Source organism: Tauraco erythrolophus, chromosome 26 (genome assembly GCF_009769465.1).
Source record: "Tauraco erythrolophus isolate bTauEry1 chromosome 26, bTauEry1.pri, whole genome shotgun sequence".
NCBI lineage: Eukaryota > Metazoa > Chordata > Aves > Musophagiformes > Musophagidae > Tauraco > Tauraco erythrolophus.
Window position 1 is genome coordinate 7,747,224 of NC_141490.1, and position 23,040 is coordinate 7,770,263.

General features: G+C 56.0%; 2 protein-coding genes across 3 annotated transcripts; one reads left to right on the top strand and one right to left on the bottom strand.

Annotated features, from left to right (window-relative positions):
* The first annotated feature begins 8 nt into the window (after positions 1-8).
* LOC104377183 (glucose-6-phosphate exchanger SLC37A2) lies at positions 9-8,428 on the top strand. Of its 2 annotated transcripts, XM_086626906.1 has the most exons (18): positions 27-85; positions 2,366-2,447; positions 2,543-2,630; positions 2,978-3,056; positions 3,233-3,368; positions 3,783-3,859; positions 3,943-4,109; positions 4,535-4,572; positions 4,812-4,994; positions 5,168-5,258; positions 5,337-5,399; positions 5,586-5,671; positions 6,511-6,559; positions 6,875-6,948; positions 7,436-7,514; positions 7,620-7,717; positions 8,045-8,109; positions 8,386-8,428. In XM_086626906.1, the coding sequence occupies exons 1-18, from the start codon at positions 27-29 to the stop codon at positions 8,426-8,428; spliced, it is 1,557 nt and encodes a 518-aa protein (XP_086483032.1). The 2 variants fall into 2 exon arrangements, with proteins under 2 accessions (XP_086483033.1, XP_086483032.1); XM_086626907.1 differs by lacking the exon at positions 8,386-8,428 and having other exon boundaries at positions 9-85; positions 8,045-8,326.
* Positions 8,429-14,819: 6,391 nt separating this feature from the next.
* Positions 14,820-17,819, bottom strand: LOC147526885 (transmembrane protein 218-like). Its single transcript, XM_086626973.1, has 3 exons — positions 17,710-17,819; positions 17,528-17,630; positions 14,820-15,350 (listed from the first exon to the last, which is right to left on the bottom strand). The coding sequence occupies exons 1-3, from the start codon at positions 17,817-17,819 to the stop codon at positions 15,216-15,218; spliced, it is 348 nt and encodes a 115-aa protein (XP_086483099.1). The 3' UTR covers positions 14,820-15,215.
* Between the last annotated feature and the right edge of the window lie 5,221 nt (positions 17,820-23,040).

The following is a 23,040-nucleotide window of genomic DNA, read 5'->3' on the forward strand; positions in this document are numbered from 1 at the left end:
AACCGGCAGCTCCGCCGCCGCCCGCCATGAGGGCAGCGCTCGCCCCCGGCGTCCGCCTGCTCCGTGCCCTTCCCCGGGACAGCCGGTGAGCGGGACCGGGGGGCACCGGGGATGGGGGAACCGGGCTGCGGGGGGACCGGCAGCGGGATGGGGACCGGGGGTCACAGTCCCGGGAATCGGCACCGGGATGGGGACCGGGACTCGCTGTCCCGGGGACCGGCACCGGGATGGGGACCGGGGGTCACTGTCCTAGGGACTGGCATCGGGATGGAGACTGGGCCTGGACTGGGACTCACTGTCCCGGGGACCGGCACCGGGATGGGGACCGGGGGTCACTGTCCCAGGGACTGGCATCGGGATGGGGACTGGGGGGGGATCACTGTCCCAGGGACTGGCACCGGGATGCATACTGGACCTGAACCAGAAGACCAGCACCGGGATGGGGACCAGCCCTGGATCAGGGGACCTGCACCAGGATGGGGACTGGGGGGTCACTGTCCTGGGGACTGGCACTGGGATGGGGACCAGCCCTGGACCAGTGGTCACTGTCCTGGGAACTGGCACCAGGATGGGATCCAGCCCTGGACCGGGAGTTGCTCGCCCAGGGTCTAGCATCGCCCCTCGGGCACCGGGTCCGCCGCATGACTGGATCCAACACAGCACTGGCACCAAACCCAGGAGTTTTGGCATGACCCAGGAACTGGCCCCTCCCCCATCCCGGGGATGGAGGGCATTGAGCCCTGCTCGGGCACCGCGGGGCTGGGCCGGAGAGATGCACGGGGACCCTGAGATGGGCAGCAGCGCCCGCTGAGCCTCGAGCTGTCCCTCCGCATGTGCTGGGCCCTCGCCCTCAAAATTCGGTGGCATGCGGCCAAAACGGAGATCCCGCTGCTTCCTCTCCCTGTCGGCGAGGTGACGAGCCTGCTGCCCATTTAATTTCATTGAAGAGATTTAATTTTTGCAAGCCTGTTGCCAAACAACCCCCGTGCTTTTCCACCAGCTGCAATTTTCCCTGCCACAACACCGGGAGCGGGCGGAAAAACAACCAACCACCAGCTCTCCGGCCCAGTCGGGTACCGCACGTGAAGTTCCTCTTCCCCTTCTTCCCCGCGGCCTCTCCGCTCCCCTCGGATCAGCCCCGCAGTCCCCAGTGGTGATTTTTTTTTTTTTGGAGGGGTTTAATTATATTTTTTTGGAGGGATTAATTATTTTTTTTTCGGTGGGAACCAGTCTCGGAACCGGCACCCGGGAGCAGAGAGCTCAGGGTGTCTGTAATGGCTGCAGTTTCAGGAAGAAGTGAAACTGGGAAGAGCGGCGGGATGAGCTAAAACTGCAAAGAAAAAGGGCTTTTTTTTGTTTTTCTCTAAACTTGGAGCAACCCCGTGACATGTCTCAATGCCGGAGCCGCTCCCTGACCCCTCGCATCCTCTGCGCCGTCGTAAAACCTCCCTTAAATTTAGGATGAGGCCCCTCAGAGGTGCTCACCCTGCTCTGGAGGGTGCTGGATCCTATTCGGGATTCTCCAGGCTTCCTCCCTCACCTTTGCTGGGAGCAGCATCCCCATCCCTGAGCCCAAACCCCATTTTTTTCCCTATTTCCCCCCATTTTGCTGCATTTAATTCAAGAAAAAGCTTGAATTTTTCTCATTTTTTCACAATTTTCCCCCATTTTCCTGCATTTAATTCAAGCAAAAGCCCCTGTCCAGTGGAGGAAGCAGAGCAGGGATTGCTTGGGGCATTTTCCCCCTCCTAGCTTTTTTTTTTTTTTCCAGCTCATCTTTAATTAACGCCAGGAGCGATGATGAATCAGCCACGGTCTTGCGCCCTGTTTCCACCCGTGACACCGGAAAGGCGCTTGCTCACCCCGCGGTTTGCCGGGATGGCGGCTCGAGGAGGGGGAAATCCTCAAAATAAATTCAGCTGATCTTTCCAAGCCACGTCTTTGGCTATTTTTTGGGGGCCAGTCATCTCCCTACCACCTCCCCTGGGCCGGTTCAGCTCACCCATCCGGCAGAATTGTCATCATTTGGTGCCGAGGGGGTATTTTGCCAGGGAAATGAGCAGGAACAACCCTTTTTTTCCCCTTTCCTGGGCATTTCTAAGACCCTGCAGGTTAAACAGCAGCAGAGATTTGCATCCGCATCCTGAGTGGATTTAACGGTGGCGGCTGTTGTCCTTCCTTACCTACTATTTTTCTCCAAAAAGCATGAATTTTGAGGAAGGGGGAGGAAGACCATGGCTAATGCCGAAGCTGCAGATGTCTGAGACTTCCCTACGAGGCTGGGCTTTGCCAGCTGGGATGGTGGCATCCCCGTCCCCATCCCTGTCCCCCCACTCCTCACCCCTCCGCTCCCTTGATCCCGCAGGTATCGGGGGCTGACGCTGGTGCTGACCTTCCTCTGCTACACCAGCTACCACCTCTCCCGAAAACCCATCAGCATCGTCAAGGTGAGCTCCAACCTCGCCCCAGCCGTGGGGGAAGGGGATGTGGGGGCAGCGGGGTTCTCCAGCACCCTCCTTTCACCCCTTGTCTCTCCCTGCAGAGCCAGCTGCACCCCAACTGCTCGGCCCTGGGCCCGAACCCCCACAACGACTCCAACAGCAGCACGTGGTGCAGCTGGGCACCCTTCGGTAAGGCTGAGCACCCCCCTATCACCCAAAAACTGCCCTCATGGCAGCTGAGACGGGCTCACCCTATGCCCTAAGCCCAGATGTGGCCAGAGGTTTTGGCAGAGCCGGCAGCTCTAGGCATCCGGAGGTAATTCCGCAGCGTGTGTCTGCCCCGTGCCCCCAGGCAAAGGGCAGCAGCGGGTGGCGAAAGTGGGGCTGGGATGGCACCTGGCCACGCTCCGAGAGCCAATGTCCCCACGGGGAGGAGGGTTTTGGGATGGGGGATGAGGACGAGGATGAGCCAGGGGCCATGGGGAGGGAAAAGAAGACGGGGCCAGGCTGATGTGACCCTAATATTTCTTTTCCAGATGGGAGCAACTACAAGGAGCTGTTCGGGGCGCTGGATAATGCCTTCCTGGTGGCCTACGCCATCGGGATGTTTATCAGGTACCCAGGTCCTGTGCACCCCTTTCCCTCCGCACACCAGTTTGCACCAGTCCACCAGGAAACTGGTTTCCATCGGGCTGGGGTCATGTTAACGGGAAAGCAGCCGAGTGGTTTGATAACACCCATCAGCAGCAAGACCCGTCAGCTCCTGTCCGTGCTCTTCCCTGTCTCCGCAGCGGTATTTTTGGGGAGCGCCTCCCCCTGCGCTACTACCTGTCGGGGGGGATGGTGCTGAGCGGGCTCTTCACCGCGCTCTTCGGCCTCGGCTACTTCTGGAACATCCACTTCCTCTGGTACTTCATCATCATGCAGGTGCGTCCGTGCTGGAGGATGCCCAGGCTCTGGATTTTACCCTCACGGCCTCATCCCAGTTTTTCAGCAGCTTTCAGGGATCGGCGTTTCCCAGTTCCTGAGCGGGAGAACGCTGGGCATTTCCACTCCCCGCAAAACCCGGTCGCGCGTGGCGTGGGCGCCGAAACCACCGGGCGCGCCCGTCTCGCCCAGCAGGGCCGGCGGCTGGTTTGGCAACACCAGCCGCTCCCAATTTAGCCACGAGAACCACGCGAACGGCTCCGGGATTGCCCCGGCAGGAAAAAATAAACCCAAACCGAGTGTTTTCTCGACAGCTTTGGGATGAGGGGGGCTGTTTTTGAGCCCAGCTACCTGAAGTGGTGCATGGATCAAGTTGGCACCCGCTGGGTGCCAACGCTGCCTATCTCTTGCCAGATCTGCAACGGGCTGGTGCAGACGACCGGCTGGCCCTCCGTCGTGGCGTGCGTCGGGAACTGGTTCGGGAAAGGAAAGTGAGTGTTTCTCCTGCGTGTCCCACCCCGGTCCTGATCCCTGTTGGCTCCAGCGATGCCGACCCCGGCTCTGTCTCTGCCAGGAGAGGTTTGATCATGGGCATCTGGAACTCGCACACTTCCGTCGGCAACATCTTAGGGTCGCTCATCGCCGGCATCTGGGTTTCCTCCGCCTGGGGCCTGTCCTTCGTCGTGCCCGGCATCATCATCGCCACCGTGGGCATCATCTGCTTCTTCTTCCTCGTGGAGTGTGAGTGGTGCGATCTGGGGCGCAGCAGATGACTGGCGTAACGCCGAGATTGGCGGGACCACAATTTTCCACCTTGTCTCCAAGCGTTTTTGGCAACCTCGGATACTTATTTCCAGCTTGTGGCAAGCAGGGATGTGGACCCAACCACCGCAGGGATGCTCAGCATCCTTTGGGGTCATCCAGGCAGGCTCAAGCCCCTGTGCCGCTCACTCCTCTCAGCAGCTTTTCCTTTAAGGAATGATTTGGGAAGCCCTTTGGGATTTTACCAGGGTTTTTTGCTGCTGGGAAGTGGGTATCTGGAGATGCAACCCAGTGCCCACAGATTCCCAGTCCCACGTTTCTCCCCTGTGGCACAAGATGCTGGAGGGAGAGCAGGCGGAGCGGGGCTGGTCCGGGCCCTCACAGGATCTCCTTTCTCCCTGCAGATCCCGAGGACGTCGGCTGCAGCCCGCCTCTGCATCACGTGAGTCCAATCTCTTCCCAACGGGCTTGTCCTGGGCTGGGTGGGTGCTCAGTTTACAGCGAAACAACGTGGGTGTCAGGTCATAACGTCAGGAATCAGAGCGACGTGCAGTTATCACGGAGGATGCTTGTTGCTATGCTGGTGTCAGCATCCTCCGGGTCACATCCCGGCAGGAAATCTGATCTTTCAGCCCCTTGTAGCAACAAAAGCCACAACTCCTGCCTTTGGCTTCCTTTTAGATGGCCTCCGACGAGGAGGATGCTGGAGGGGTGACCTCCAACGAGAAGGATCCCGAAGTGGTCACCTCCAACGAGGGGCCGCTGAGCATCTCGGGCCAGAGCGACGTGAATTGCTCCAACAGCTCCAAGGAGCCAGCTGAGGAGCCCGAAGCCATCAGCTTCCTCGGGGCCCTCCGGATACCCGTGAGTCATGGGATGTCCCTTGCATGGTGACGGGGATGGAGGAAAAAGCAAAGCCAGGGCAGCTCACCCCATCAACGGGGTGCCCACCAGGCAGAAAATTGGGTGAAAAAACCACCATCCAGAGGAGGCTTGGGAGAAGGAGGCTCCTCTGATGTCTTCTCCTCTCCTCCCAGGGCGTGGTGGAGTTCTCCCTTTGCCTGCTCTTTGCCAAGCTGGTGAGCTACACCTTCCTCTACTGGCTTCCCCTCTACATCGTGAACGTCGGTGAGTTTTTGGAGCCGGCGAGGTGGGAGCGAGCCTGCCAAGGGGACCATCTCCTCATCCCTCTCCTCTCCCTTGCAGCTCATTTCGGTGCCAAGGAAGCCGGGGACCTGTCGACCCTCTTTGACGTCGGGGGCATTTTAGGTTCGTCACGTACCCAAGTGAGGGGGCTGGATCACTCTGATATTGTATTTAACCTTGGGGGCATCTCACTCTAAAGTTGGGGGGTAAAGAGCATCCCAGCGCAGCATCCTGTGGGATTTTGTCTAAGCTGGGGTGAAGCTTTGCTGCTGGGGTGGTGTGGCCAACACCTGCGACTCCTTCTTGCAGGGGGGATCTTCGCTGGCCTCATCTCCGACTACACCGGCGGCAGAGCCACCACGTGCTGCGTGATGTTGGTTGTCGCCGCTCCCGTGGTGCGTTGTCACGCGGCGGAAAAAAATCCTGGTCACGAGGGTTTCCTCTCCGGTTCCTTTGACTCACGGCCGCCTTCCTCTTCCCAAGTGCCCGGGATGAGCTGGTCACGCGCTTGGCTGAGACGAGAGCTGGGATCGACCCACGTGCCCAGATGTTCCCGGGGTGGACATCCAGATCTGGGGGCTGGGAGGGGATCGTATAGTCCTTGACAGCTAAAAATACCCTTTAGGGGTGTTTTTTTCCTCCCTCCCACCACAACCTCACTCTGTCTTAAAGCCTTGGAGGTCCCACCGAGCCCGTCCAGCTTTCATCTTTGCTTTGCATCCCAAAAGCCCTCATGCTCCGCTGGCACTTGGCCAGGATATCCTTCCCGAGCACCTGCACGGAGCTCGTTTGGCTTTGCCGCCACAAAAACATGGCTAATTAATCCAAACCTGGCTGGCTGCGGGTCCCGAGCCGCTCTCCTCCGAAGGAGCTGAGAAGCAGAGAGGCCGCGCCATGTCCGCGCCCCTCGATAGCGCCGGCGGGACAAACCACCGTCTGGCTTCAGCCGGCGGGGAGGCGCACGAGCCGTAAATCGCGGCAGCACCTCTGCTTGCCAGCTGCCAGGTATTCCATCTGGCAGGCAGCCGGCGGGACGCGGAGCCAAGGGCACGCTCAGCTCAAGGGCTGGCGCTCTCCTCTTCCGACGCCACGTAGGGGGCTGCGAAACTTGGCGCCGGCGGTAATTCAGGTCCTCACCTTCTCCATCCTGGCCCCGGGGTGCTGCTGCAAGGAAAACGCTTGGGAAAACAGCTGGAATAGCTGTAAACTAGTTCAGCCTGTGTCTCTTTTCCAGCTCTTCCTGTATAACCACATTGGCCAGAATGGCATCGGCACATCGATAGGTAAGGAGCTCCTCGGCACGGCTGGATCCCGTCACCGAAGGGGTGATGGCAGATGCTGCAGCTCACCTGCCTCTATTTCTCCTCTCGAGCTGGGCTCCTGCTCTGGGATTTGGTGGAGGGTGGTTCTGGATGAGCGTTTGCTGCCTGCTGGGTGGGATCTCCTGGGGAAAAATGGAGATGAGCAGGAGAAGGATGCACAGGACAGCAATGTCCACATGAGGGCTGGGGATGATAGACCCAACATCCTGCTGCTCCCTGCATTTAAAAAGATTTCATCTCTTCCCGGGACCTCCGCGGCCATCTCGTTCCTCGCAGCGATGCTGGTCGTCTGCGGCGCGCTGGTTAACGGGCCCTACGCTCTCATCACAACGGCGGTTTCGGCAGATTTGGTAAGAGGCGCACCTCGGACCCCGCCACGCTGCCCTTGCGCACCCGACGGCTGCTCCTTCTTTCCCAGAGGGATGTTTGCTGGGATTTTACATTTTAGCTTTGTTTTCCAATGCCTCTGAAGCACAGCGGAGAAGAACGGGGCTGTCACACCTCGTGCCGTGGTCGGCACCCTCCCTTAAACACGGCTTTTTGTCCTATTGCTTTGTCACCTTGCCTCAGCTTTGGCCCTGTTGCATCTCCCTCTAACCGCAATCCCGCTGGAAATATTTGCTGGGAAATCACCTGGGATCGCTGTCCGCTGTTGGCAATCCCAGTTTTGCTGTGGCTTGGCTGCAGGCAGCATCCGAGTTCGGTCTTCCCATCCACGGCTGGGTCCAACGCATGGAAATTGCTGCCCGGGGTGTGAGCGGCCTCACGCTGGGACTTGCCTGCTGCGGACCCCGAAGCCGTTTTTCCTCCTTACGTTTTGCTCCTCCGTCCCCGCAGGGAACCCACGAGTCTCTCAAAGGAAACGCCAAAGCCCTTTCTACTGTCACGGCTATCATTGACGGCACAGGATCCATAGGTCTGTACAGCTGGGGGGTGCCCAGCGCCGATTTCCCCCAGTGCTGGGGGGTCCTGACCCCCTCTGCCCTGTGCACGGGGCATCTCCTAACATGCCCCCTCGCAGGTGCCGCGCTAGGGCCGCTGCTCGCAGGGCTCATCTCCCCCACGGGCTGGAATAACGTCTTCTACATGTTGATAGCAGCCGACGTCTTGGCTTGCCTGGTAAGTCACTCCTTGGCAGGATGTGGTTTTCCATCCTGGATATTCAAGGGCTCCCTTTAAGCCACTCGCTCGCCAGCGGAAGGCAAGGACAGTCCTCAGGGGACAGCCAGGCACAGGGCGAATTGCAAAGCCCCGTATTGACTCCAAACCTTTGCCTCCATCCACTTGGCTTTTCCCTACGACCTCCTTCATGTACGGTTTTAGATCACACGATCTTCCCTAGGAAGAGCCTTAAAATTTCTCTCCCGGCAACGGAAACACTCGTGCCAAGGCTGGCGGCTGCAGAGCCACCGGCCCCATGGTGACCCTCCACCTTTCCTCCTGCAGTTCCTCGCTCGTGTGGTGGTCAAAGAGGTCCGTGGGTGGTGCGGCTGCATAGCAAGGAAGAGAGGGTACGTACGTACCGCCCCGGGGCGGCCTCCAGTCCCACGATGCCAAAACACGGCGTCGGTGCCACTCCGGAAAGACGTTTGTTACCCTTTGCTGTCACTGCTGCATCTCCGTGCGAGCATCCCGTCGGGCTTCATGAGGCCGTCTGCCCGACGTCTCGCTCCTGTGGGCACAAAGGCATTTCCGCCCCCAGCCAGGGCAGCACCCGGGGGATTTTAGCCATCCGCACCTCGCGAAACTCTCTTGGTGCTAAACACGCCGTCCTTGTGTCTTTGTAGCTCTAGTGTGCAGCTAACAGAGTCAGTGCTGGATGGGAAGTAGCTCGGTGTGAGTATCCCTGCTTGAGCCCCGAGGATTAAACACAAACACAAGCCTGATTCGTCCCGATTTTGAGTTTCACTTGGCAGGCTCAGCCTAGAAACAGCCGCTCCGCTGATAATTTAAGGGCTGAGATCAAGATTTGGGAATCGAGGGATCAAATCGCGATGGCCGGGGAAGAGAGTGTGGACGGGCGGGTGGGCAGCTTGTCCTTGTCTCCAGCTGACTTATGAGACGCTAGCCCGGATGCCCGATGAGCAAAACATTGATTAATGCACTTGAAACGGCTAAATTTATAGCCTGACTCGCCCGCCCGTGCTAATGAGCTTGATTACACTAATCAAATCCGTGGCCAAATCACTGCGAGGGTGTAAATAACCTCCAAATCAGCGCTGGCCCGTCTGCGATTGCCACCGAAGCCTCTCCGCGAGCACCGAGGGGGAAGGGGCCGCGGCCAGTGCCGGCGGCGGGGGTGCCAGACCCCGGCCCCCCTGCGAGCGTTTGGTCCTTTATGTCTTGTGTTTGCAGGTGAAAGAGCAATAGTCTGGGCCTGGCGCTGCGGTAAGTGCGGCCCAAATCTCCTTCTCCGGCCACCGGTGGAGGGCTGTCGGGCTGCGCTCTCCCGTGCCGGGGCTGGCTGGGGCAAGGACTATCCTGGCCGGGTCAGCACTGTCCACATTTGCACCAAAATCCGGCTGTTTTGTGCTGGGGAAAGCAGCTGGCTCGGTTTGTGGAAACACTGCAACGCCTTCAAGGGCTTCGGGGAGCGCGTTGTCTCCGGAGCAGCTTGCGGAGGCTTTTTTTTGGGGATGTTTCAGCTTTGGCCAGAGACAAAGCGTTGGCTGGATCTCCTCTTTGCGCCTGCTTCTCCTCCGGGCTTGCGGTGCAGACGGGGCTGGGGCTGCCCAGCAGAGCCGCTTTCCCTTTCCATCTCTCCGGCAGCGCCGCGGCACCCGTCACTGATCCCAACACCGGCGCCCACCGCGCTCAGCCGCTCGCTTCTCTCCCCGCAGGTTTAAGGAGTTTTGATGTGTCCCCCGCGAGCCGCCCCGAGCCGAGAGGCCCGGAGGGAGGAGAGAGGCTGGGGCACCGGGAGCGTGTCCGTCTGGGCAGAGCCGAGGCACGGCCTCAGGCACGGCCCGCAGGCTCGAACCGCCACCGTGGGATGGCTTCGGCGGGAGGCAGCGGCGAGGCACAGTCCGAGGGCTCCGGCCAACCGGTCTTCCGGGCCGATTCTTCACCATCGGCCGTTTTTATTAATAAAAACATGTGAAACCTGCGTTACCACTCCGTGCCCTTTCCTGGTGGGGCTCGGCCAGGTCTCCGTGAACTTGAGGGCACTGGTCATGCCCTTCTTCTCGCTTCTCTCCATGTGGAGCCTCTCGTTTGCAAGCCTGCCCCATCCCAGCACTCCATATTTCAGGATACCGGATCAGGGGGATGGTGGCAAATCCCTTAAGGCGCTGCCTCACAGACAAAGCACTGTTTATTCCACGTCGAGGACATCCCCCAGCTTTTCACTGAGCCCAAATTAAGCTGGTTTTGCTCCTCGTCTCATCCCACTGCGAAAAAAGCCAAAAAGATCCATCATTTTTCCTGATCGTTATGATTCCTAATTCGTACCATTTAGCCCCAAAGGAAGGACCCGTAGCCATGTGTCAGCCCCCCCGCCACGGCAAACGGCCGCTCGAGCTCCATAGCCACTCTCGCTCAGTCCAGCGTGAGCAGATGATGGTCTTCATTAGACAACTCCTAATTAGGAGGAGCTGCATGACAGGTGCCCAGGAGACCCTGGGAGGTTAAACCAGCACCACCAGTCTTGCGGGCTCCCCTGGGCACGGGTGGGTCTGGGAGGCCCCGGCAGTGCCGCTCGATTAAGATGGGGGTCAGCTGTGCGGCCAGCTGTGCGCTTGTGGGGGCCCCCCCAACTTTGGTGTGCAAGGAACGGGGCGTTCGTGAGCTGTGGGGTGAGCTTCCCAGCCTGCTCGCCATCCCGGGATCGCACCCGGGCAGGGTCCGGCTCTCCGCGCAGCGGCGGGCGCCAGGGGCTGCGTTTATGCCTGGTATAAATCTGAACTCTAATTGACTTCACCTCCTTGGATCTTAACCCGAGGAGAAAAACATCTGGGCCTGATGTGATTTTATTAAGTGCTGATTTCATCAGCGAAGGGGAAAAAAAAAGAAGAAAACCTGCTGGCCAGTTGGATCAGCTCCTTGTAAACCCCTGCACGGCAACGGAGCAGCACGGGGAGGGACAGGCACATTCGAGGTGGTGATGGCCCCGGGAGCCAGCAGAGATGCTCGCTGGGGCTTTGAAAACGTGCCGGGTGCCTGCGGATCCCTGGGGGAGAAAGTAGGAGAAACAACGGGGCAGGCAGAGGAAAGCAAAATCCCCAATTGCCCTTTTTTCCCCAGGGAAATAACTGCGCCCTGAGGGAGCCACAGGGAGGTGTCACGACAGGGTCTGTCCTCAGCAGAGACGAAAGGCTGGCACCACGGCACACCCAGGCTGCACGGCTCCTGGCAAATGTGGCCTCTGATGGCACAGGGGTCAATGATGCCAGGAAAGATGCCAGGCACCGGGCTGAGAATGGTTATTTCGGTGCACCTGTGACGGAGCTTTCGCTTTCCTTAATCGCCGTCCGCGTTGCGGAGGAGGACGGTGCCTTGAAATACATTTTTGAGAAAAAAAAAAAACCACAAACCCGGACACAGAGGGGCTTATTGCAAAAGCAAGTTGTGGGTTTTTTTTTTTTTCCTCTTTCTTCCTTTTTCCCCCCCACCTCCTGCCTGCTCTTTCAGCTACTCATAGTTTTTCCAAGACAAATTTAGGCCTGGGCCACATCCCACTCGTGTTTGGAAAGTCTGAGCAGCTTTGGCTGCGCTGCCGGGAGCGAGGAGAAAGGGCAGACGGCCCATGGCAATTTTAAACCTAAAAAAAAAAATAAATTAGGAGCCAAATGCCAAAGAAAGCCCCAGATCTCACTGAGACTTTAGAGAAGGAGGGGTGGGCAGGAAGGCAGGGGGATCCCCTGGGTTTGCCCCAAGCAAAGGACTTTAAATTGAGCCGAGCTCCTCTGGGAGAAATCTGCAAGATTCACCTCGTCTTGAGGTGAATCCGGGATGGATTCTGGAGAAGGGGCCACTGCTTTCCCCCCGCCACAAGCCCCTTCGGCGCAGCGAGGGGGCTGCGAGAGCCAGGAGAGCACAAACACACCTCTGCTGCTGTCCTGTGGACCAGGAAAAACCCATCACTCCCAAAAGGAGCTCCTTAGGAGCCCCTTTGGTAAACGTGGAGCCTGCTTTCCTAGCACGCTGCCCGGAAAAACCTGGATTTTATAGTTCAAGGGCTCCCCTCCACAGGTGATGCGGTCGGGGCGAGCGTGGCACGTGCAGGGAGCATCCATATTCCCCGACGCCGGCGCTCAACCCTCCCACGGGCATTCCCCGTCTCCGACATACGCAGCACATGTCCCTGGGTGGTTTTCCATAGGCGACACCGTTTCAGCTGAGCTTTGCCGGGAAGCGGCCTGGGAATGGGGTTGCACGGATTTTGGATGAACGCCGGGCTGCCGCGGAGGTGGCTGGGGCATGGTCCGTAATTCCCTACGCAAGGAGCAGCCAGCGAACGCTGAAGGGCTTTTTAATTAGCAGCCAAAGGCAAAGCGGGATACGGCGGCAGGGAAGCTGAAGTCAGCAAAGCCAAGGTGGAAAGACGAGGCCAGCTTTTTCCAGGGAGGGTAATTAAGTGCCGGCAGAGCGCAGCGCGAGGCGTGAGGAATTGCCGTCATTCAAGGATCTTAAATCAAGGAGAGGAGTTCCTCCTGCAGACAATTCCTCTCCCTCCATCCCCACTCCGGCACCACTCACCGCCCAGCATCAAGGAGGGAGCAGCTGCCCTCGGGACCCGTGAACGAGCTGGGTACTGGCACCCCAGTGTGGAAGCATTCCTGCTCGTTTCTAACAAGCCAGGCAGGGAATGCAGGGCAGGAAAAGGGAAAAGGGCTGTTTTCCCACCTGACCTGAAAGCAGCTTGGCCGCCCTCCTCCCCGGCGCGTGCGATATCTTGTGCAAACATCCCTTTTGGCACGACAGATTTCTCCCGCTGGGATTTAGGGCCATTTTTCGCCTGCACAGGGCTGGCTCCTCGGGACATGGAGCACCCGGCGCTCCCACCCTGCAAGGGGAAAGCTGGGATTATTTGCTCACAGTTTCGGGAGAAAGCTGGGCCGGAGCAGGGCTCCTTGGCTGTCGTATCTCCTGAGCTCCCGACACCTTCGCCAGCGACGGAGAAGTTGGGATTTAAGCCAAACCCGCCCTCCTGCTACACATTAATTGCAAAAAATAAAAATCAGGGCGCTAGACAGAGGTGGCTGTGCCAGTGAGAGGTTATCTGCCAGGATCTGAAGGATTGGGTGGGGGATGGCAGCAAAAAAAAAAAAAATCACCATTTGGGGCTGGTTGGAAAGCAGCTCCGGCTCATACCAAGTCCTTGACGCGGTCTTTCCTTTCCGAAAAATAAACAGGAACCGTCTGGAAAGCCCCTGAGTGGGGAGGAGCAGAATTGCCCAGAATAAATAAATACACGGAGAGAGCAGGGGCTGAGTTCATCCAGCCGGTCGTTCCCTGCTGCCGAGGCTGGCCAAGGATGAGGATGGAGTTTGGGGAGGGGGCTGGGGGTGGCAAAAGCCCATGGGGCTCTTTCCCCAATTCATGGGATTTTTGGGAAAGTGCTGAAATGGCCTCCTCATGCAAGAGCCCTCCTGCAGCAGGGCTTTCCGCTCTCCCCAAAATTCCCTTTTGCACCATGAGCCTTTTGACTGATTTTAGTTACAAAGGGATTAAGGGGACGGAAAAGCACAAGCCCGGGGAATAAGGACACGGCAGGCGCGGAGCCGGAGCGAGCTGCAGGAGTAGCTTCGTGTTCATAAACGTGATGAAGATGATGAATTAAATATGAATTTTGTTCCAGGCGTAACTCCGACATCACCAAGAGACCCGACGCGCTTGTGTTGCATAAATGCTCAGCGTGTTCCTCGACACGATAGTTCGGCTCCCTTGGGCAGAGACGACGGGATAGGACGGGGATTGAGCAGGAAAACACGGCAGGAAAAGTACAGACCCCTCTCCTCTGCCTTTTTTTGAAGCATACTCACATGTTTTTAGCTGACAGAGTTAGGGCTGCGGGGGCTGGGGTGTTTTCTGCAGGGGAAGCGTTGTCTCCGAGCCCGCCAGCTCCGTTTTATTAACCTTTCACGTCCTGGTAGCAGACAAAAAAGAAGAAAGAAATGTCTAAAATGGAGAAAAAAAACCCACAAAACTGTGCAAGTGCTCTGAGTTTCTTGCCCCCCCCCTCCCCCCAAGTTTTTGGCTATATTGCCCCCGGACACACTGTGCTGTCTCGCACTCGGCTTTAACCTCACAGCAATGCTCGCTGCCCTCTCAGCCGTGAAAGGCTGAGCGGCATCATCCGTCTTTTCTGGGGCTGGAAAACACGGAGCCACGACGTGACTCACCTCGCCCAGGTACCGCGGGGCACCTGAGGGAACCTCTCCCTGGCACAGCATGAATGGTAACGGCTCCTTCCCTGCTCTGGAAGAGCCACACGATGCTCCGGCCCATCAAAACGCTTTTCTCCTGGAAGCAATTTAAAAGCCTTGTGAGATTTCATGGAAGAAAATCCGTCGCTATTGGGGGATGGCTAAGACAGGGCAAAGCAGTAATAATTGCTAGTTAAGTACAGACATCCAGCCGGTGCCAGCTGCTGCCATCAACAGACTGATTTGTGGCATGGGCAGGAGGCCCAGTCCCCAGTCCGCTTCAGCGGGGCAGTTCCCCCCAGTTTCTATGGAAAAAAACAGGGAGAGAAATGGGGTTGGTATTGGAGTCAACTACTGGCTTCAGCCAGTGATCTGCACGAGGGCGAGCAACGTTTTTGTGTTTTAGGGAAGCAGGAACAACTTGGGGTCCCGGCCCACCTGGGAGACATTTGGGTATCAGCAGTCCTGGAAAAGCAAGAGGGTTTTGTGGATTGTTTAGCGCAGGGAGACGAGACCTGGCTTTCCTCCGCATCCTTGTGGAGGGGAGATTTTAGGGATTACTCCCCCCATTTCAAATCCCCCACCGAATGAAGCCAGATCATTCAGCTCATTCCTGGGAATGCTGCAGGAAAGTTGAACAGTGCCAGCTACAGAGACAACAGAGGAGTAAACGGCCAAATGATCCACAACTATGGGATGAATTCCTCCCCAAAAAAACATGTCTGCCACAGGAAAAGGTTTTCAGAAACACTGCTGTCACCTAAAGGTGGCATTGCTGGAGAATAAATAAAGACCAAGCCAGAGGTTTCTCAGAGAGTTTTATTAAACCAAAGTGAAAAAGGAATGATAACAAACCATCTCTTGCGGATAAGGATAACAAACCATCTCTTGCGGATAAGGATAACAAACCATCTCAGCTCAGTTCAAGTCACTGAATCAAGTGTAGGACAAAGTGCCCGGATTTCAACTCTCCTGTGAAAGAGAAAAAAAAGGGAGAGGTTAAAACACCTCTGCAATCCATGGAGGCTTGAACTCCTTCCCTAGAGAAGAAGGTGCTTGTGCTCAGTCCGAAAAGATGGAAGGACGCAGTGCTGGGGGCAAGAGACACACTTCGCTTGCTTCGCCGGCTCTTTCTGAGCTTGGAAAAATCGACACGTTCACCTCCACACCAGTCTCCTGGTGTCCCTTCCTGGGTTATTGCCATGAGAACGGGATTTCCTTTTCGCTGGGATCGCTGCCTCCGGCTGCCGCTAGCTGCTGTGGAGCGGTTTGGCATAGACTGGCTCCATGAGGTGGTAAACCAGGAGCAGGAACAGGCACCCAAGTAAGACCAGGCTCATCACAGCCAGGAGGACGAAGCGGCCGATGAAGAAGGTGTCCACGATCTGCAGAGCGGGAAAAAAAACAGACCACAACACATGTTACAGGCGCAGTCCGCTCCAGGAGCCTGGAGGGAGCATGCCACGTCCTGGAAAAGAGGACTGTCCAAGAAGATCAGCCCAGGAGGAAAACTTTTGGGATTCCCCCAGATTCCTCCCCTCGCTTTTCATTCCTGACATAGGTGCTCTCTGTGGGAAGTGGGGTGCACCACAAAAGATGGAAAGAAGAATCCCTTTCCTCTGGAAAAAGCCACTTGTGGGAAAGCCAACACGGAGAAAAGGAGCAGTGCAGCACCGAGCGCAGGGAAGAAACACGAGTCAAAACCTGCGGCAGCTCTCCCAGGCCACAGACATCCCAGCGCTGCAAGAACCTGCACACGATTCTTCCATTTTAGAAGGGAAACAGGGGGAAAAAGTAAAAAACAAGATTAAAAAATGATACAGCAGATACAATGGGAAGCCAACCGCAAGAAGGTTGGCTACGGAATCATCCTCTTGGCTCCTGAGACTACCCCAGAGCTTCGCTCAGCCCCGGCTCGGTTTTACAAAAGGCATTAGCACACGCTCAGCCGTGGCGCTGCTGCAGAAAGAGTCTCTTGTGCCTTGGCTCCTTCCGCACGTTCCTCTTTCTAATTAGCCAATTAGCTGAGTTTCAGCACAGAAAGCCCCGGTCATGTATTATTGATCGTCAGGGCAGGTCCAGTCCAATTGAAGATCCCAAAAACATGAGCTTTCTGATTCTGTTAACCTCCCGGGCACGAACACGCGCTCGGCTGCCCTTCATCTCGCTTCCAACCTTTACACCAGCAGGTCCCACGCAAGGCAGAGAAAAGAAAAAAACTTAAAAAGATCTTTAGTAGGGATTTACACAGATCAAGATTGAGAAGAGCAATAATTAATGGGCATTAATAATAGAATGGAGGAAACAGCACCTAAAACGCCGCAAAAACTTTGTGTATTCAAAGAGCTCTGGGAAAACCCAAGATCACAGCTCAGGCAGCCTGATCTGACCCGAAATCGGGGGAGATCCCCGTGCCTGACAACACAGACAAAAGGCTGCCCAAAACCACAGATGGCTCCATGCTTGAGCATGGTAAGAGAGCCAAAGTGCAGCTACCGGGCTTTGAAATGGAAAACAGAGCTAGGGGACAGCAAAAGGCTGCAGAATTAGAGGGATAACTATCCAAACTACCTGCCACGTGGCTACCGGCACGCTCCGGGGTGTGTTGGGAGATGGAGGGCTGTGGATCAAGCTGTGAAAGGGGATGGCAGAGGAGGAGCAGAAGCTGCTCAAGCTCAGAGCTGAGCCAGGAAGGATAACACAAGTGTGATGCCCGCACAGAGCCCCATGGGTCAGGGGATAAACCCCACAGGTCACCTACACCGGTGTGTAAAGAAGAAATTTTGTTAAAGAAACAAAGAGATCCCTGCTCCGTGAGCAACACAGCCTGCATCGACAGGAACGTCCGTCAGAGCAGGAGCTCCAGGAGACCGAAAGGCAGCACAAGGCCATCCCCGGGGCCTTAGGCCTGCTGCTGGGGCCTTCCCTGAGGTAAAGTCCCAACCCCGGGGCCATTCCTGAGGTAAACAGCCATCCCCAGGGCCTCGGGGCACCCATGGGGGCCACCCTGGGGTAAAGACACATCCTCAGAGCCTCAAGATAGCCCTTGGGCACCATCCCTGAGGTAAAGGGCCACCCCCAGAGCTTCAGGGCACCCATGGGGGCCAGCCCTGGGGTAAAGGCCCATCCTTAGGGTACCAGGGCAGCCCTTGGGCAGCATCCCTGAGGTGAAGACCCATCCCTGAGGCCTCAGGGCACCCATGGGGGCCAGCCCTGGGGTAAAGGCCCATCCTCAGAGGCTCAGGGTGGCCCTTGGGGCTCATTCCTGAGGTAAAAGCCCAACCCCTGGCCCATTCCTGAGGTAAAGGGCCATCCTCGAGTTCTCGGGGTGGCCCTTGGGTGCCATCTCTGAGGTAAAGGTCCATCCCCAGGGCCTCAGGTAAACTGCTGGGGCCAGCCCTGAGGTAAAGACCCATCCCCAGGGCCTGGGGGCACCCACGGAGCCCATCCCTGAGGGAAAGGCCCATCCCCGGGGCCTCAGGGCGGCCCCTGAGGTAACATCCCGCCACCCCGCCCCCCCCCCGGGGCTCACTCGGCCACGGAGGCCACGGCGCGGGCTCACCTCGTCGGCGGCAGCTGCGGCCGGGCTCTCGTCCTCCCGGGGGAAGAGCAGCAGCGCGGCGCTGAGGACGGCGGCTCCCAGCGTCACCAGCACCACGGCGACCCTGCGGGGAGAGGCGGGCGGGGCGGGCTCAGCACCGGGCCCGGCCTGATCCCACCGCCCCCCACATTCCCGCGGCTCACCGCGCCTGGGCGGCCGCGCGGGAGAGCGCCAGGCAGAGCAGCAGCGCCAGGCCCCAGAGCAGCTGCAGCACCAGCACACCCGGCCCCACGCCCAGCACCGTGCCCGCCATGCCGCTCCGCCGCTGCCGCTTCCGCCTGGCAACCGCCCCGCCCCGCAGCGGCCGGACCAATCAGCGCTGTCGGGCCCTCGCCTGAGGCTTCTCATTGGCTGCGGGGCTGGACGCCGGGGCGGGACGCCGGGGCGGGGCCTTGGGTTTTCCCGTGCCGCGAGAGGCGGGGGAGCGCCACTGGGGTCCCTGTTCGCCGCTCCCGGTTCCGCTCCCGGTCCTGGTCCCGGTCCTGGTCCTGTTCCCGATCCCGGTCCTGCTCCCGCTGCCGCTCCTGCTCCCGGTCCCGGTCCTGGTCCCGATCCCGATCTCGAGCCCGGTCGCGGTCCCGGTCCCGCTCCTGTTCCCGATCCCGGTTCCGGGACCGGTCCCGATCCCGATCCCGAACCCGGTCGCGGTCGCGGTCCCGGTCCCGCTCCTACTCCCGATCCCGGTCCCGATCCCGCTCCTGGTCCCGATCCCGGTCCCGGTCCCGATCCCGAACCCGGTCCCAGTTCCGGTCCCGGTCCTGCTCCCGCTCCCGCTCCTGTTCCCGATCCCGATCCCGGTTCCAGTCCCGCTCCCGGTCCCGGTCCCGATCTCGATCTCGATCCCGAACCCGGTTCCGGTCCCGGTCCTGCTCCCGCTCCCGATCCCGAACCCGCTCCCGGTCCCGCTCCCGGTTCCGGTCCCGCTCCCGGTTCCGCCTCCGGCTCCGGCTCTCCCGGCTGCAAGGAGCTCGCAGGACCCTCCTCCAGCCGCTCCCCCTCCCGCCACTGAAGTTCCCCATCCCGGTCCTGGGAAGTGCTCCCGGTGGAACGGGAATTCCCTCTCCCCCCCGCTCCCGTTGCAGCCGGATCGGTGCTTAAATTAACCCACCGTTGCTCGTTGTGCCACCGGCGGCAGCCCCCAGCCAGCTCCTGCCCGCCCCGCTGCAGGGAGCATCAGTTTGAGCAGGAGCTCAGCCCCCAACCCCTGGCATTGAACTCCCCACGCCCTCAAATATTTCGGACCAAAATCAGGCAGATTTGGTTAATAACAGCTGGGTACGGCGGGGTTTTGCCCTGCTGTGGGGCAGGCGCACTGGGGATCGAAGGCCTCCGAGGTTTGTCAATGCACGGAGCATCTTTTAATAACAAGACAAAAGGCATTTCTGTTTTAAACCCATTTTCCTACGTGTTTGTAAATCCTGTTTCTTCCCCATCAGACAATGGCCAGTGTGGTTTGACAAGTGACTTTATGCTGGTACTCACGGCTCATGTACCAGTTAACCCCGAAAAAGTCAAGACGTTGATATATTCAGTTTTTCCTCTCAACTACTTGAAGTCTGATGATACCTTGATGCATAAAATGTCACCTAACTGCGTTTTTTTCCATCGTTTCTCTCAATGGGAGGAATAAAACGGCGATTAATTAATTATGCTGCGCGGCATCGCCCTGCCTCTCCCTGCGACGAAATCAAAGTCGCCAGCGTGACATCAACCAGTTCGGCAAGCGGAGCGCAAACCGGCTCCGACGCCTGCCTTTGCTTGGCAGCGGGCAGGCACCGGCTGCCAACATATTCACAGCGTATGTTTGATAGCAAACTCCTTCCCGCACCACCCCGTGCCGTTAATCCCACCAGAGAATTTTTTTTTTCCTCCGCAAACCCCGCGTCGGTGATGTCTGTCTTCGCCATCGTTTTCTCAACCCTTCTCTTCCATGATTCCCAGGGCTTCCCGCTCTTGTCGGCAATCAGAAATGCTAAATTTGCTCCTGTGGTTTGAGAACCTCACTTTGCTTTTCGCTGTTTTCCCATTTCTGTGCATTTTTGGACTCTTCTATTTTGTAAACCCCTCCATTTTTCGTAGCCCTGTTTTCATAGAGACCCTTCTCTTTCTGCCATTCCTCTTCCACCCTTTGGCTTTCCACCTAAAACTCATCATTTTTGTCCATCAGCCAATGAGGCTTTTCCAGATTTTCCCTTCTACCCATTATTCGTAGCTTTAATGACATTTTTAACCCATTCCTGTGTCAACTGGGTCTTTTCACTATTTGTTATCTCCTTCATCTCCTCTTGGTGCTGCCCGGTGGTTTCTTGATGCCGATGACAACAACGTTAAGCAAGTCCAAGAGGTTACAGCCTAGAGCTTGGATCATCCAGCTATTGAACCCACTGCTGGACCATGCCACATCCCAGATATTTGGCCAGAGGTCGAAGAATAAATCTAGTACATGCCCCAGCAACCTGCATCCAGCAGCCAGGTTTTGGCCATGGTGCTTGTTGGTTTTAATCCCTTCTGTAGTATCCAGCATAGTTGGGCTGATGGTAACTCAAGCATTAAGATTTGGAGATGAAATGATGTCCAATATCCCAAAGTGCTCCAAAATATCCCTATAATATTTATTTACATGGCACATACAGTGTTGCAGCAGGGCTACGGGTTTCTTTGAGCACAACAGCAACAAACTGTAAATCCACAGCTAAGGAATTGGAAGAAGATACTTGGGGAAAACTAACCTCATTGGTGTGATATTTCCAAGAAAAACCTTCCTTAGAAATTTCTTCAACCCATCTGCAAGGAAACACATCATCCTCAACACCTTCTTCTTTATCTCAGCCTCCCCCTGGCATCAGCAATGCCTCGGTAGGGATTTGCCTTACAGGACTGCTCTGGCAGCTGGTCAGCTGAATGCAAAGATTAGATTTTATGGGCAAAGAATAATTTATTGCTGTCCTAAAATGAGTTTTTTTCCCCTAACTTTTACCTGCTGGGATTCGGTGTCATGGATTGCTTTTGTCAGAGATGTGTTGCATCTGTAAAAAAAAAAAAAAAAAAAAAAGAAAAAACAGAAAAGGGGAAAAAAGCAATGCTGAATATAAAACATGAATCAAAAAATGTAGGAAAGTAGCAGAAATTGAGGATTTTTGTGTGGTTTGCAGTGATTGCATGGCTGCAGGAGAAACTTTTTATTTATGGTGGTTCATATTCCGGCTGACGAGGGAAGTCTGCAGATCCCAGCTTCACCGAGATTTTTGACTTGCATCCAAACCCTTGCTCTGGGCAGGAGGCATCAAACTGATGACAAACGACATGGTAACAATTAATTCCAGGTCCAACAAATTTGATACCAATAACCCAGGTACCGTAAAGCCTTTACTGGCCACGCTCTCAAGCGATGCTGTGCTTTAAATAAGGGGAAGAGGAGTTATCCGGGTGCTGTTGGATGCTCACAGCCCAGCAAAACCCAATGCAAAGGATTTATTTGGACACAAATAATTCCAGTGGTCTCCTACAAATGGGAGATGCCATCCCACCAAGGAATGATTTGAAGGATGCTTCATCGCGGCTCCCAAGGAGAAGATGAGGGGCTTGTGGCATTTCTTGGCAAAGACGTGAAAAAGATCCTGGTGTTGGAATTGGACAAAACGGGCTTGGCAGAGAGATGCAATTAGCGCCGAGGCTAATTAAATGCTTGGCCCAGGAGGACGGAGAGGTCACCTTCCTTCAAGGGCTGCAAGGCAGGATCGGATGGATCAAAGCTCTTTTGTAAGACGCCGCTCAAGGAGCAGCCGCCGGAAACGGGGAGGGTTTGGGTCGAGATGGCCTTTTTTGGGTTAAAAACTGCAAATCCATTGTGCCCAGCTCATCCCAGTGGCGAAAACACCCAACACGGTCTGATATTAAATGATCACACTCTCGGCGGCGGAGTTGGAAGCGCTGGGGGAATCGATTTAAAACTCTCCGCGCAGTCGTAAAAAAAACCTCTCCGTTTTACGGCTGGAGCTCCCCGACGCTCAAATATCCGAATTCGAAAGAAACAGGCGTCGATGCGAGCGAGAAAACATTCCGCTCCCGATTTAAGACTAGCGAATTGCTAAATATTTTTATTAGCGGCAAATTTGCAGCTTGCTGGAACTAATTTCACGCCCGGTAGCTGTGGAGCTTAAGCTGGGGATGGCGTTAAATTACCCTCCTGTAAAGATATCGACGCCGCGTGGCGGGGGGGGCCGCGAGATGGCGGGGTGCTGGGTGGGGACCCCATCTTTTGGGGGGCTCCTCCTGGGTTGGGAGCCTGTGGATGGCAGACTGGGGAAGCCGAGCTCCCGCAGCGCTGGGACGAACCCATCGTTTTCCCCTTAGGGGCGACAGGAACCGCCGACCCCCCCCCCCCCTCGTTTGCATAAATTTGCGTACGGAGGTTTTGCTGCAAACCAGCGCAGTGGCGGGACGGTCGCAGGGCACTGGGATCCTCCAGTCTGGGAAGATGCTGTTTATACTTTAGGGATGTTCTTGGTGTATTTCGGAGATTATTTAGGATATTCAGGGTTTAATCAATTTTTAGATTTATTTAATTGATTTTTAGATTTATTTGATTGATTTTTAGATTTATTTGATTGATTTTTAGATTTATTTCTTTGATTTTTAGATTTATTTGATTGATTTTTAGATTTATTTCTTTGATTTTTAGATTTATTTGATTGATTTTTAGATTTATTTGATTGATTTTTAGATTTATTTAATTGATTTTTAGATTTATTTCTTTGATTTTTAGATTTATTTAATTGATTTTTAGATTTATTTCTTTGATTTTTAGATTCATTTAATTGATTTTAAAATTTATTTAATTGATTTTTAGATTTATTTAATTGATTTTTTAAAATTTACTAATTGATTTTTAAAATTTAATGAATTGATTTTTTAATTGAGATAATTTTTTTTTTTTTCTTTAGGATATTCCAGGCTTAATTGATTCAGGAGATGGGTAAAGACGGGCACAGCTGGATCCCCAAGTACCGCTCGCCCTCCGTGCCCGTTATTTCCACGTCGTCTTTGTCGGCCGGAGGTTTTACGCCTTGGAGATGGTTTTCCAGCCTGAATCCCTCCATCCTCCTTCTGCAAAGCCTCTGGGTGCACTGGGATCTACCCAGCTTAATGCCATGGGAAGAACCCATTGCGTTTGAGTTTGCCCGGATACAGACCGGGACAGGTGCAAGGATGGGGTCGGAGGATACGGAGCCCGAGAAAGCCAAGCGAAGGCGTCGAGAGGATCCGATTACCCCTCTAAAAATACCTCCGGTGGTAAACAAGAGCTATTTAAATCCCCCAGTCCACTTTCTGCGAGGTTAAATAGTTCTCCCCGGCTTCTTGGACGATGTGTATGGCCGAGAAGTGCTAAGTTGCCCTTTTCCGAAGAGAAATCCCTAAGAAAAGAAAGTTAAAATAATAGGAGAGGGTTTGTAATAGCTCCGGTGGGGATACAG